This window comes from Parambassis ranga, chromosome 14, assembly GCF_900634625.1.
Source record: "Parambassis ranga chromosome 14, fParRan2.1, whole genome shotgun sequence".
NCBI classification, from domain to species: Eukaryota; Metazoa; Chordata; class Actinopteri; family Ambassidae; genus Parambassis; species Parambassis ranga.
In genome coordinates this window covers 12,987,234-12,999,537 of record NC_041034.1, presented here as the reverse complement: position 1 = coordinate 12,999,537, position 12,304 = coordinate 12,987,234, and the positions used below count along the sequence as shown (strand labels likewise).

The 12,304-nt window shown below is 42.8% G+C and overlaps 2 protein-coding genes across 2 annotated transcripts; both read right to left on the bottom strand.

Annotated features, from left to right (window-relative positions):
- Positions 1–1,139: 1,139 nt before the first annotated feature.
- On the bottom strand, positions 1,140–6,917 carry LOC114445897 (beta,beta-carotene 9',10'-oxygenase-like). Its single transcript, XM_028421208.1, has 12 exons — positions 6,779–6,917; positions 5,421–5,625; positions 5,129–5,340; positions 4,633–4,748; positions 4,441–4,543; positions 4,222–4,350; positions 3,985–4,145; positions 3,724–3,891; positions 3,422–3,559; positions 3,142–3,324; positions 2,438–2,548; positions 1,140–1,638 (listed from the first exon to the last, which is right to left on the bottom strand). Exons 1-12 carry the CDS (start codon positions 6,804–6,806, stop codon positions 1,522–1,524), a joined length of 1,671 nt encoding a protein of 556 aa, XP_028277009.1. The 5' UTR covers positions 6,807–6,917; the 3' UTR covers positions 1,140–1,521.
- Positions 6,918–7,560: 643 nt separating this feature from the next.
- snx19a (sorting nexin 19a) lies at positions 7,561–11,676 on the bottom strand. Its single transcript, XM_028421805.1, has 11 exons — positions 10,124–11,676; positions 9,918–10,053; positions 9,735–9,835; positions 9,539–9,658; positions 9,300–9,415; positions 9,096–9,186; positions 8,869–9,013; positions 8,523–8,646; positions 8,127–8,311; positions 7,948–8,035; positions 7,561–7,788 (listed from the first exon to the last, which is right to left on the bottom strand). The coding sequence occupies exons 1-11, from the start codon at positions 11,573–11,575 to the stop codon at positions 7,659–7,661; spliced, it is 2,688 nt and encodes an 895-aa protein (XP_028277606.1). The 5' UTR covers positions 11,576–11,676; the 3' UTR covers positions 7,561–7,658.
- Positions 11,677–12,304: the final 628 nt, after the last annotated feature.

The window sequence follows — 12,304 nt, the reverse complement described above, 5'->3', positions numbered from 1 at the left end:
TATGGAAATGCGCATCTGTTCTCTGGCCACACACGCAGGCAAGCTGCAGTTAGTCTGCTTTAATCCATCCATTTTAATCTGTTTTATTTTCTGTTTAATCAAATTGTATGTCTACATTTATTTCTTCATCATCTTTTTTCCGTTTTTCCCCTTAATATGGGCACTCTTCGTCCTGTAAATGCAGTTGTTAAGGTTACAGGTTGTGAAACAACCTGTCTGGGGGTCACTGCCAGGCTCCTCCAGTGTGTTTTTGAAGTGGCAGGGTGGGCTGGCAGTTACAGATTGTCCCTTTGTCTGAGGGTCACAGGTTCGATCCCTATAGCCGGTGTGCCCGTGTTGAGTCCGCCTCCTTTAGAGACGTTGCCCCAGTCTCACCCCTTTGTTCGAACCAGTTGTGTGAGCCAAAAAGTAGGTATTGGTTGAGATTTGCTGTAGGGACTGAAAAAATGCAGAGAGAGAGAGGGAGAGAGAGAGCAGCATGACACATTGTGCAGGGACTGGCTGCATACAAAGCAGCACGATGCAGTTTTTCTTTCTATCTTTTTTCTTCTTTTAAATAGACAAATCCTGCTCAGACATCAGGATCAGCTTCAGACTGCAGACCGACTAAAGGAAGTTAATTGCCATCACATGCTGACCTCTAGTGGACAATACATGGATTCCTCGAAGCGATATTTTTCTGTCTTTTCTGATAACACGTGTAGCGATGGGCTGCTGAATTTAAAGCTTTTGATGGGTAGTGACTGTATGTGTCTGTTATTCATCAGGTGATCACAGGAATTGAAATGATTTCCTGTATGTTTTGGGTGAAGGAGAGCCAAAGGATTGGAGGAGGAAGGCATGAGATTATTCAGTGTTGCCTGTAACTTAACTAAAATTAGAACCAGGATGAAGCATTTAAGTGTCCCTTACTGTTTCTAATGCATTAGGAACTCTTATTACTAATCATTTTATTGTTCTCCATGTTGTTTGATTTGTAAAAACAATCCAACCTTGGATATGATATGAAAAATTACAGAATATGTAAGGTTTGCAAACGTATGTTGCCTTACATCTAATAATGTCAACAGAATAACATAAATAATGCAAAAAACACAACTTTACTCACAGATACAATTTAATTAAAAAGTGTATAAAAGTTATTTAAAAAAATTTTGTTTAATTAAAAAAACAAAGGTACAATAATGCCTTAAAAATATGCATTAGGCACTCGGGTGTTTGAAGCTTCCTGCAACCTCTGATCTAAAGATCAAACTCCTGAGGCCTCCTGTCGAATTTATAAAGCATGACAGGCACAAGCTGATACAAAAGAAATTCATTAGAGTAACATGGTAATATTTGAGATATTTAACTGCTGAATAGACCGAGCAGGAATTGATTGAAACATAAAATTCATTAGTATTTCATTCAGTCCGCAGCCATGTAGTGCAGCAGTGCCATCAGCTTCATAGTGGTTATATGCTTAATTCTGCAGTCTGTGTTCTTCATATAATATTTAGTAACACTTGGAATATAACAGGCTTATGCTGAGGCACTGAAGACACCATGGAAGCCGTAAGCCATGTTAACAGGCACATTGGCTCTTCCTAGCTCTTCAAAGGTCTTGGCGTCCAAAACCAGGAGGAATGTCCCTTTATCCTGCAGAGAAAGGTTTGGTTAGTCAAAAGAACCAAGTCTTTTAAAAAAGTGCCTGTGAACTTGAGATTAATAAAAGTGGATCAATGAGGCAGAACATCTTTAAACAGATGAGGAATTATTTAACAAATCAATGTGAGGAATGTCATGTTAGAAAAATGAAAGCTGGTTCATGGTGAACATCAAACTGCTGCTGGTCAGCACACTGTTTTATTTTGACCTCTGACCTTTGCTTTGCTTTGCAGAGATAGCACAGAGTAGAACTGCACTCTGTTCTATAGTACTGAAAAAATACAGAATAAAACGACTAATTATAGAATTTCACCTTAATTATAACACACTGATGTACAAAAACCCAGTTTGGCCTATAAATTACACAGGGACCTTTTCCTTTAAGCTAATTTCACTAAATACATTAATCACCATCATGTGTCAGGAAGTTTCTGTTTGCAATTTGAAACTTTAAAATCGGAATTCACTTTGTGTAAATTCACCAATGAATATTTATGAGCTTTGCTCATCGTACTCATGAATATTTATGATGGATTATGAGTCTGCCTGATAACAAGCTTGGATGAGAAAAATGAACTAAGCTTAGGTCAACTTCCACGCTGGCTGCCTGGTAACTAAAAGCCAGGAAAGCTAAACCACACAGACACATGGACTTATACAAAACACACTACTGTTCTTTAATTAAACGCATAAAAAGGCAAAGTGTAACACTAATGTAACTCCACAAACATTTAAGAAAATATTTTAGTCACTCCCACTATCCAGTTCTATGGCAGGCAGTGAGTCTCACCTGTGACGGGGTGAGGACCACAGAGAGGATGACACCATCATCCTCCTCCACAGCATCAGGAGAGGGCACAAACACAGGCTCTGAAGGGTAGAAACCCTTCTGGTACCAGACCTGTGGTATGACAGCAGCTTAATGTTTCAGTATGTTACTGATTTTAAATACAAAGAGCAGTTCTTAAACATTCTTGTCATTGTAGTCATTGTGTGGAACACCAGAAAAAAGTAAATGTCAGGAGGAGCCTTTACCATCAGTGATATTACACAGGAGTACTAACTTCTGTTGCAACACACAGTTGTTACAGATGTGGAGATGGATGCACAACAATTTTATAAATAGTTTTCTGACACATGGAGACAATCTGATTGTTACGTCCACTGGGGTGTCTGTATCTGCCTGCTGCATTTGTTTGTTTCAGGTAACCCAATCAACAGGGACTTCCTTCTTTTCAGTTGCACCTGATCGCCTGATGAGGCTATAAGTGGGCCCTTCTTCCACCTTTCACTCGCTCTCAGGCTGTGAAGTATCAGCACCACCACAGGCTAAATTAACTTTTTGCTGCATTATAGCTCATTTGCCTGAAATATGTTAGTAAAACAATACTACTGTGTCAGTGATCAGCCTAGAATTGCTGTCACGATGTCATCTGTCCTCCTAGGAGACAAGTCCTTTGGAGTATTTAATGTGTTGTCCCAGGATGTACACACCTTAAGTGACTTGTCCTGCAGGTCCATCTTCAGCAGAGAGTCTCCCACCAGGTGTCTGAAGCCGCAGCCGTAGAAATAACGATAAGTTCGTGTGTTACACCTGCCGTAGTTGATCTGAGGGAACTCCAGGCCACCATATTCATGGAGGTCATCTCCATGGAGATCCTCGTGCTGACAGAACACCTGTCGACAAAGAGAGGATCAGATGTCCATTGTCACTTAAAGTCAGCAGCCACAGAGACAGAGCTGAACAACACATGTGGTATTTCCGTCAGCTCGCCTTGTCTTCACTGATTTTGACACTTGATGCTGTGCTGGAGGGTCGAGTGTTCAGATTCTGGTCTGATGGTGTTTCAGTGGTCACATGTAGGGGCAGAACAAAACGTCGTGGGTAAGCCCTGCAGAGGGTGTTGTAAACCTGGCAGGAACATAGTGCATTTATCATCATCTAGGAAAAAATGCTTATATTTGTGCAAAGAGGCTGAAAAATGTCACAAAAAGAACCACGCCCAAACGTCTGATCCTCAGAAGGCAAGTAAAAAGAATGATAATGTGTGTGTGTGTTTGTGTGTATACACTGACCTCATCTAGTGCTTCCCCTGACTTGCGTAGGTTCTGGATGAGGTAGTTGTTGATAGCCTGGCCATCATCTGAGCAGCACATATCCAGGATCAGGAATCCATCCTCCTCATAGGCATTGATCTGGTGGAAGGTGGAGATGGCTTTGGTGTGGTACTTCACTGAGCTGACCTGCAGTCGAGAGTACAATGAGTGGGTTATTTTTGTCTCTTGGTAGTAGTGCAGAGGTTAATTAAATCTTAAACCAGCACGGTGTCATCTCACCTCTCCTGTGTGTTTGTCAACAAGATGGAAGACAGTGTCCTGCTTTGGATCCCAGTAGATGCCGTCACTCAGAGCCTTCCCCCTGAGCTTACAGGTAACAATCTTCAACAGGTCCATCTTAATTGGCTGCTCGACGAACACCACGTAGTTCTCAGACATGGCTGAAGGCAGAAGGGTAGGACTGAGTGTTATAAACAGATACCACTGTTGAGAAACAGCCAGGCAGTGCAGGCTCACCAAAGCTGTGGTAGTAGGATGGATGGGACTTGTTTGCTGGCACGATGGAACAGAGGACTTTGGCTCCTTGCAGGGTGTCTTTGCCATCTGTCTTCTCTGGAGGCACTCGGATGATGTTGTACAGTGCTCCTGGAAAGATGTGCATAATAATGATAATTTGAATTAATAAACTTTATTTCTAATAGTGATTAAAAAATGAATATGCAAACTGAGACAAACCTTTGCTCCCATAGGAGTTGCCCATATTATAGGTGGTACCATCTGGTTCATAGTGTGGGTGGGCAGTGGCTCCATTTACAGCAATGAACTTACTCCAGTCTACCTGTGGAACAGAGCAGAGAAGGATTAGCCTGCTACTGCATGTGTGAACGTGCCTGCACCTATAATCAGAGCTGATAGTAACATCTTTACCCTCTCCAATGTTTCTAGGTTCTCAGGGTTCACTCTGTGAATGAAATTGGTCTCCGTGCTGACGTAGTAGTCGCTTTTGTACTTCACAAAGTTCACACTTGCATTGTCTGTGGGTTCTGTAACAAAAAAAGACAGAAAGAGACAAAGCTTTTTAAATGCCATGGTTCATGATTTACAGCTTTTAGTTCTGCTGGATAGTCCCGAATTTTTTGCTCCCCTCCCGTTTCCCCACCATAGCCCAATATTATGTAACTTTGGAGGACTTAAAAGGATCCACCCTTGGCCTCACTACAGATTTAGGGTTTGTCCTGAACATTGAATCTAAACAACTTGTTCTTTTCTTTCCTCTCGTCATCCTGCAATCCTACCAATCTGCTCTTTCTTGATCACAGTTGGAGCAAGTAAGAAATAACACAAAGCAGCATTCTTGGACAGTGACTCAGTGCTTGTTCTTTTGTTACACATCAGTTTATGCACTTCATGTCTTCTTACTCACCCATCATTTTGAAGCGAGACAGGAAGCGCAGAAAGAAGTTTTTACAGGGGTCGGGCATAGCCAGGGTACCGAATTCTGACATCACAATGCGGTCCCTTTCACTGTTCCTCTTGAAGGCATTGCTCTGCAGGAACCGGCTCATGTACGTCACCTCACCCCTCTCAATCTTAAACTGGTGCATCATAGCCATCCCATCAAACCAGTGGTTAAAGCTGCAGTCAAATACAGATGTTAACTCTGGGTCATGTTTTTCTTTCTTTTTGCACAGCAGCATATTTAAGTGTTTTCTTACTGTGTGTTTCCAAACTCAAACTTCCCCGGGCCGTTGCGAAGGAGTTTGCCATTGATCCAGGGGGGAATGGTTCCTTGTACATCGGTAGAGATCGGCTCAGGGGTTTCTTCTACAGTGCGGACCAGAGGAGCTATGGACTCCAGTCCTTTCAGTACCGTGGTGATGCATTCCTTCGCCTTAACATTGTCCACAGGCTTGGCCTCATCTGTAGCAACAATATGCACAGTATCATACTTAACTGGGTGATTGGTAGGTTTGTGTATTTAAGCACAAGGAGTTGAGATATACAGCAGCTTATTATGTTCCCCTACTGACCCAGTTTCTGTTTGCTGATTGCACACCTCCTGTGCAGTATTGAAAAAACAGTGAGTGAGTGCTACATTAAAAATGTCAAAAATGTTTTTGAATGAATCAGCAGAATCAGGTGCTCTTCTGGATGAAGGGGCGAATTGATTGATTATTTGTTTCAGATTATCAGGCAAGTCACATGACTGCCATTTTACTATGTCTTACATACAGTATCACTGGGTCATCTGCTTAAAGGGAGTCACCAGTAAACTTCCCACTCAGTGGTAGACAGAGGAGCCAAACCCTGACACTAACAGCATTTGTCTGACATATTACCAGGGAATGCAGTGTTAACCTGTGAACGAAATTATTGTAAACAATCAGCAGCACTGTTACCATCCACTGCAGTATTCTGTCAGGTTTTGACTTGAGCCCAGTACATGATCAAAAATGTGGTTTCACAACATATCATGTCCTTGTTTTGCCTTTTCAGCCCTCAGTGTACAAAATGAGGGCTGTAACCTGATTCCCCACTGATGTTACAAATTTAGACTGGCATCATTAAGTAAAACTAGAACATTTTTAAATGGTTTAAATAAGAATAATGCAACAAAATACATGAAAACATGTTGTGTCTGCTCAAAGGCAATACAACACCACTACCAGGTTTTATAAATACTGAGCTAGTTCTCTGCAGCCAATCTGCAGCTTTCTGTAGAGTAAACAGAGTCTTCCGGGAGCAGCTGCTGTATTTGATAGTCTATGGCGGTCTGACTGTGACCGTATTACAGCCTAGAATCAATTGTACATGTAATTACATTACAAAGTAATAATAGTTTTATTCACATATATAACAGAGGCGGTCAGTGAACACAGACACTACACAGTGCAGGACTACAGTAACAGCTGTTAACCCTTCAGGCTGTTTTAAACATACAAAATGAGACTAGAACACTAACCCTTTCCAAGTGTGCCCGTGGCTGCCGTGTGAGACCACAGAGTGTACCCAGCAGGTGGAACTACACAGCCCTGCGCACAGTAAAAAGTTGGTAATATAAGGGGAGGCTTACCTGTACTGCGAGTCTCCATGGGAGACATGGCAGTGGATGGATGCAGGTCCTGCTCTCTGTATCTGTATCTGCGTCCTGCAGGACCATAAAGCGCTCACCACCGCACAGAGCTGCCACCGGAACAGCACGCAGCTGCGCTGTTACATAAGACTTTATGTAATGTTTTACTGCGAGAGAGAGGGGGGGAGGGAGAGAGAGAGAGAGAGAAAGAGAGGGGATTTAGCTAAGCGATAACATGTTAGGATTTTGTGTGCCCCTGTAAAATATACGTTAATTAATCCTTGTTTGGACTGATAATACACACACAAGCAGGTTTAAATGGGAAAAATTCCACTGTTGTGGTTTTGTCCATTATTATTTTTACTGGAATACACTAATTGGCATTTTTGTTTCGTTTTTTGCTTTTAGAAAATGTTCTTCACATAAGGTTATTCATTGCAGTGACACCATTCCAGCACTTGGATGCAGCAAAACTCTACTCATTCATGTGTTAAAGCTGATAAAGCTACTAGAGAACAAAAAGTTTTGCTTTTGCTCCTGTTTAAAAATGATTCTTGGGGTCCTCAGGACTCTAGTAGCTCAGGAAACAAAAAAAACAAAATGCAACAAAAGCCTTTGTCTCAAATCTCCTTTATTTTTTATTATATGTAAGTAAAAATTATAAATTATATAATATCCATCTTCTATGACACATCCTCAGCCACAGATTAAAGTTTACTAAGTGGTGTTCACTCTTTTCCTGTGTTTTATTGAGGAACAATTCTCTACGTTCTGTTGTTTTCAGTCAAAGTAAGTATATCAGTACCTAAGATCTGTAGTCTGGATTTTTAAATTGCTTTATTGAACTATTTCAGAGGTATCAGAGTGTATAATGTGCTGATCACATGTGAAGATTGTCTCTCTCTGTGTCCTTAGCCAAACTCTGCAGCAGAGACTTCTGGAAGGCCTTGTCACACGACTCAGGGACCAGCAGCTCCAGCAGCAGGTCACAGATGCAGTAGATCAGATGTCTGCAGATAATCACACAAGGTGAGGGCTGACATCAGCTCTAATGCAGATGCTTATATTGATCATATACAGCATGAAAATAGACATATTTTAGTAAATTATGCTTTTTCTTTTACATACATATGATTAGCAGAGACTCAGCAGTTGTGTTGATGACTCACTTGTTTATATGGTGGTCCTGAAAAGACTCCAGCATGGTCTCCAAACTCAGTCTGTACTTCTCACTACCCAGTATGTCAGTGATGAGCTCTGTTGAAGCAACAATAATGAAACACAAGCTGTTTACATTTAACAGCTGTTGATGTTGATGCTGCTGTTGGATTCAGCAGCTCCAACAGACCTGGTAGGAGCTGCATCAGGCAGTCCAAACACTGCTCCTTGGCTTGCTCTCTTTCTGCTGCACTTCGCTCGGGCCGTGGTTGAGCTGGCAGCGTGCCGCCTGGCCATACAGCTTCCTGCAGCACTTGTAGATATATCACCCAGCAGGAGGCACTAGTGAGGTGGGCAACACCCACATCCAACCATCTGAAACGGAAATGTATAAAGGAATTAAATAAAGCAATTTACAGACATGCTGAGTGAGTCTAAAATGTCTTAAAGGCAGATATCAAGTCTAAAACTGGAGGCCAACACCAAGCACCTCATGTACTACTATTAGCTATCACCTACATTTGTCTTTAAGTATCCAGCTACATGAAAGATCAGGGTTCATACAATAGGACTAAAAAGCACCAACCTCTCAATAAAGGTGCCAAATAGCAGTCTGATGGTCTTCTGTATGTTCTCAGTGCACAGCCAACTCCACTGATCCTTCATCAGCAGACACAGGATGTTCAAAGCAACATCTGCCACAGCTGTGTCTGCAGCACACACACACAAATTCCATATTTATTTCTTCACAACAATGGGCATATTCAGATGAATGTTAAAACACAAAACAAAGCTTGACACACTCCATTAGAAGAAAGGGGGGCTTTCTAACCAGGACTTGGGGAATGATGAAGATGTGTCACTATTTTTTAGGGGTGCAAGGAAATGCTAACACTAATACTATGGATAAAACTAATTCAGGTGACCTCCACCTGTCCCGTGAGTTTTCCCTGAAGACTTCTTGTCTTGCTGCTTACAGCTCTGCCTGTCTGTGCCTTTTTCATTCATTCCACATAAAAGTATTTCCTGCTCACTGACAAAGCTCTCCAGGCCAGACAGTGACATGCCATTCAGCACCTAAACAAGCACAGTCAGCTAATTATTCACAAAGAAAAACACTGTTCAGGATGGTAGCCTAAATGATGCATGAAAAACTTACAGTGCTGCCTTCACTGAAGCAGTATGTCACTTTAGGATGTAGGTCAGGTATGTTGAGAGAAGGTGAAATTTTACTGGGAAACATCAGCCTCCTGAAATACAAAACACAATGAATGAGGTTCCAACAGGTTTTATTGATAGTTCCTATAAAGTCTTCTTCCTTTATTAATAATGCAGTCACATAAGTTGGTTTAGGAGTTCTCACCTGTACTTTTTGTTGTCTATTGTTCTCCCATCACTGTCTCCTTCGTCCTCTGTTGGACTGAGCAGCTCAGGATGAGGGAAAGCTGTCTTCAAGGTGTCTAATGCATTTTCCATCATCTGTAATGGAAACCACATTTTAAAGATTACATTTTCCTTTATTTAAACAACTACATTCTAACAGCTATTATAATGATCCAGCATGCTCTTTACAACATTAACAATATGAGGAATTATTCTCACCTTATCGATTCTTGACTTGGTGAAAGGCTTTCTTCCAAAGTATGTGCTAGCTTCTGTGTTGAGAGCAAGAAACTCCTGCATGTCTTCACTGTTGGCTGTCTCTGGAATGTTGCTTAATTGCTGGAAAGAAAGAAAAACAACTTCACTACAAAACCACTCAGATATTTGATGGTGTAGACTGAATCCTGGTACCTACTTTCAGGAATGCATCCAGTTGACTTTTGCGGGCTTCAACCTTCTCACTGTCTGGACTGCTGAATGGGAGGTCAGGGAACATTTTCTTTGGGCCTTTAACATCTGAAACGCAGAACACAGACTGACAGCCTGCCTTGATTTATTAAATCTTAGTGGTTAGTTCAAGCTCAGGATCAGTTCTTACTCTTTATACATTTCTTCATTTCAGGCTTCTCCTCCAAACGTGTCTGCAGGTTGAGGAATTCGCTGTATCTGCGATTGACAGTGTGACAAACTTCAGGCTGCAGAGTGCCATCATCAGCGTCAGTCACTGTCTCAAACTGTTAAACAGGAGGAGGTTGGAAATCATACTATCTTTATCAGCAAAGTGACAGAGTGAGGTGCCTTTACCTTTACAGTGTAAAGCGTACAGGGACGCTGTTCCTTCGCAGAGACAGTGCCAGAAATGTGCACGTTCTGGATGTTCACAGGTGCAGCAGAGTTGTTGGGGGCATCAAAGTTGTAGGAGGTCAGGCAAAGCCTTCTAGGAGATAAAGCTGGGGATTTCTCTTCAGCTATACCAGCTGGCCACTGGGAATCCTCGGGCACCACCACCTTTGGCCCGAGATTCTTCAGAGGTGCAAAGCAGCCGAAGTCCTCATCATCCTTTAAAGTGAGAACATTGCAGATGTTGGTTGGCGGGCCACAGTCACAAAAGCCTCTTTTCAGGTCGTTCTCTGACTCTGACTGAATCAGTGAGTCCAGTGAAAGGATTTTGGACTCTGATGAACTGGAGTATTGTTCAGTTGTGAGCGAACAGCAGTTTACATTGTATGGTGTGAGCAAACCTGTGTGGCAGCTCTGCAATTTCCCAGAAGATGCCAGGCTGACCATGCTGCTCTGAGAGCTCTGGCTCTGTAGGTCATCCAGGTCAGAGGTGCTTTGGCTGGCGAGGCTGTCCTGTTCAGAGGACAGGGACTTGCAGGTAGACCAGGAATCCTGCTGGGGCTGGCACTGGTACAGTGCTACTGCTGAGAGGTCATCTATGCCGATTTCCTGTGCATCCCTGGATCTGGTAAATATGTCTACAATGGTCTGGTTGAGCCAGTCAGGATCAGACACCCTGCTTATGAGTGGTAACAGGACATTGCAGGTGATGAGCTCTGTGACCACATAGCCTCCAGTCCTGGTTTCCATCTGAGGATATGGAACAAGAACATGCAGCACCAGGTTAACCAGAGCTCTAGAGTAACTGAGCTCAGAGGCTGTGTTGTTCACAGCTGGGTGAGGAGCATCGACTTCACTGTAAAGCTGCCAGAGGCCAATGCTCTCCTTCTGCATTGACTGTATCTGTCTCGCTGTCATGTAGCTCTGCAGGTGGCAGCCATACAGCTCCAGCAACCGCCGGACCAGTACTTTTCTGTCCACACAGCGTGCACGTTCCTTCAGCTCCATCACTGATTCCAGCATGGAGTTACACACCGCACGTTCAAACTCCCCCTCCACCTCAGGCACCAGAGTGTGATACCATGAAGACACAAAGTCACGCACTGCTTTGTGTACAGCATTGTGGATCTCATGGTTCAACCTCCACTCATGCTCAGGGGAATGCAGAGGCGGACTAACTTTGCCAAGAGGCAAAAAGTGTTCCAAGTGAAGAAGGCTGTTAGCATCCAGGACAGCCCGGGAGCCAAGCCAGCTTCCTAAAACCACCAGGAGACTGGTGAAGACGCAGAGCAGCCACACGTTGACGAGGAGGTGGAAGAGGACGAGCCATGCCAGCAGAGCTCCCAGCCCTAACAGCCTCCTCTGACCAAACAACTCTGATAAGGTCCACTGATGAGAGCTGCTTGTGGAAGGCATTATAGTTGAAAAAAAGATCCACCCTGTTATAACAAGAGGTATTTTAAATGGATAGTTTGAATTTCATTGCAGCTATTCAAAGTATTCTTCTTAAAGGAAACAGCAACACATACAGCACGTGAAAGATTACAGGAGCGTCCTGACACAAATACAAGCTGTGAAGAGACTCCTCCCCCTCCTCCTCTTCTGTGACATGCTTTAATCCCCCAACAAAGATTAGCTGGATGGACACACCATATGGACAACTAGTTTGCTGTTAGCTGTCCTCTTCACTTGCCAGCACAGAGCTCTAGGTGAGAGGCGCACGATCCTGTATTGCTGAAAACAGACCGCACAAAATAACTCAAACAAGGATTATCTATCTGCTTAAACATGTAATCCCTTTTTTTCTGATTTCCAAGCAAACGGCAGTACACATGCAGTGACACAGCCTCACCACTGGGGTGCAGCAAAGCTCCACTCTGAGCCTTCACTGACTAGTGACAATGGTCCTCATACTGAGGAGTCTTTACAGTTTATTTAGATGTGTATCAATTTCCATGGTTTCTATGGAGATATGAAAGAAGAAGGTATAAGACGAATGAAGGACAGAATGGGCAGAGAAACACACTATAATGTTACTAATGGAATTTTGCTAATGTTAGATTGTTTAATTGGAATGAATATTATCAACTAACATGGGAGGCAGTCTAAAAATGTTTTACTGAAGGCCGAGGTGGCGCCACTGAG

Excerpts from the sequence above, each read along its gene's own strand:
- LOC114445897 (XM_028421208.1), bottom strand. The coding sequence starts at position 6,806 with ATGTCTCCCATGGAGACTCGCAGTACAG. Across the intron at positions 4,351-4,440 it reads CAACTCCTATGGGAGCAAAG|GAGCACTGTACAACATCATC; the intron begins GTTTGTCTCAGT and ends ACATCTTTCCAG. Across the intron at positions 4,146-4,221 it reads ATCCTACTACCACAGCTTTG|CCATGTCTGAGAACTACGTG; the intron begins GTGAGCCTGCAC and ends TTCTGCCTTCAG.
- snx19a (XM_028421805.1), bottom strand. The coding sequence starts at position 11,575 with ATGCCTTCCACAAGCAGCTCTCATCAGTGGACCTTATCAGAGTTGTTT. Across the intron at positions 9,187-9,299 it reads ATAGACAACAAAAAGTACAG|GAGGCTGATGTTTCCCAGTA; the intron begins GTGAGAACTCCT and ends TTTGTATTTCAG. Across the intron at positions 8,312-8,522 it reads TTTGGCACCTTTATTGAGAG|ATGGTTGGATGTGGGTGTTG; the intron begins GTTGGTGCTTTT and ends TTTCCGTTTCAG.